The sequence below is a fragment of the Morone saxatilis genome, unplaced genomic scaffold (assembly GCF_004916995.1).
Source record: "Morone saxatilis isolate NCDOM2014 unplaced genomic scaffold, NCSU_SB_2.0 Contig16, whole genome shotgun sequence".
Classification (NCBI taxonomy): Eukaryota; Metazoa; Chordata; class Actinopteri; family Moronidae; genus Morone; species Morone saxatilis.
The window spans coordinates 21,667,232-21,667,903 of NW_023339718.1; the positions used below are offsets into that span (position 1 = coordinate 21,667,232).

The 672-nt window shown below is 40.0% G+C and overlaps 1 protein-coding gene across 1 annotated transcript in view; it reads right to left on the reverse strand.

The window, feature by feature from the left end:
• LOC118325103 (protein-lysine 6-oxidase-like) overlaps positions 1-672 on the reverse strand; it is a 5,846-nt gene that overhangs the window by 3,748 nt on the left and 1,426 nt on the right. The window contains exon 2 of the mRNA XM_035657663.1: positions 385-493. Within this exon, the coding sequence (XP_035513556.1) occupies positions 385-493 (109 nt within the window). The remainder of the gene's footprint in view (positions 1-384; positions 494-672) is intronic.

The following is a 672-nucleotide window of genomic DNA, read 5'->3' on the forward strand; positions in this document are numbered from 1 at the left end:
TTATTTTATGTACTGTGCTGCTTTTTCTGTGTCTATGATAAACCAAATCTACACAACAACGACATCTCACCGCTGGTCAGACTAGTATTGGGTAAGCTCAGGCTTTCATTTTCTGTGGCCCACCTAACATTAGTGAAAGTGTGAATGAGATATGAAGGCATAAAACATGCATTTTAGATGAACGAGATGTATTGACTTTGAATTACGCACATCTTGAAATCAACACGAAAAAGGGTCAAACTCTACAGTGTTCCTCCCTCTTATCCTGATAATCCTGTTGCTGCCTTTATGTTTGATTGAATCATTCTATTTACATTAATTACTGCCCAAATCTGAGATGTGGCGGTAATTCAGATGTCTCATTGCAGGCTAGTGTTATCTTACGAGGCAAGGCAGTTCTCCTCAGCAGCACAGCGGAGGTTGTACATGGGCATCCTCTGGACATAGGTGGCGATCTGGATGTAGTATGGATCAGGAACCAGATCAGGGAGACCTGCGAACAGGACAAGAACACAGAACACATTCAGATTACAGCATGTATAAATACAGAATACTGCCCTCTGTAGGTCTGGAGAGATATTTCTCACTCTTTGCAGTAAAATTTACTTTTTACAGAAGACAAGTGGTGACAAAACATAATTAAGTAAGTTTACTCAAGTACTGTACTGTATT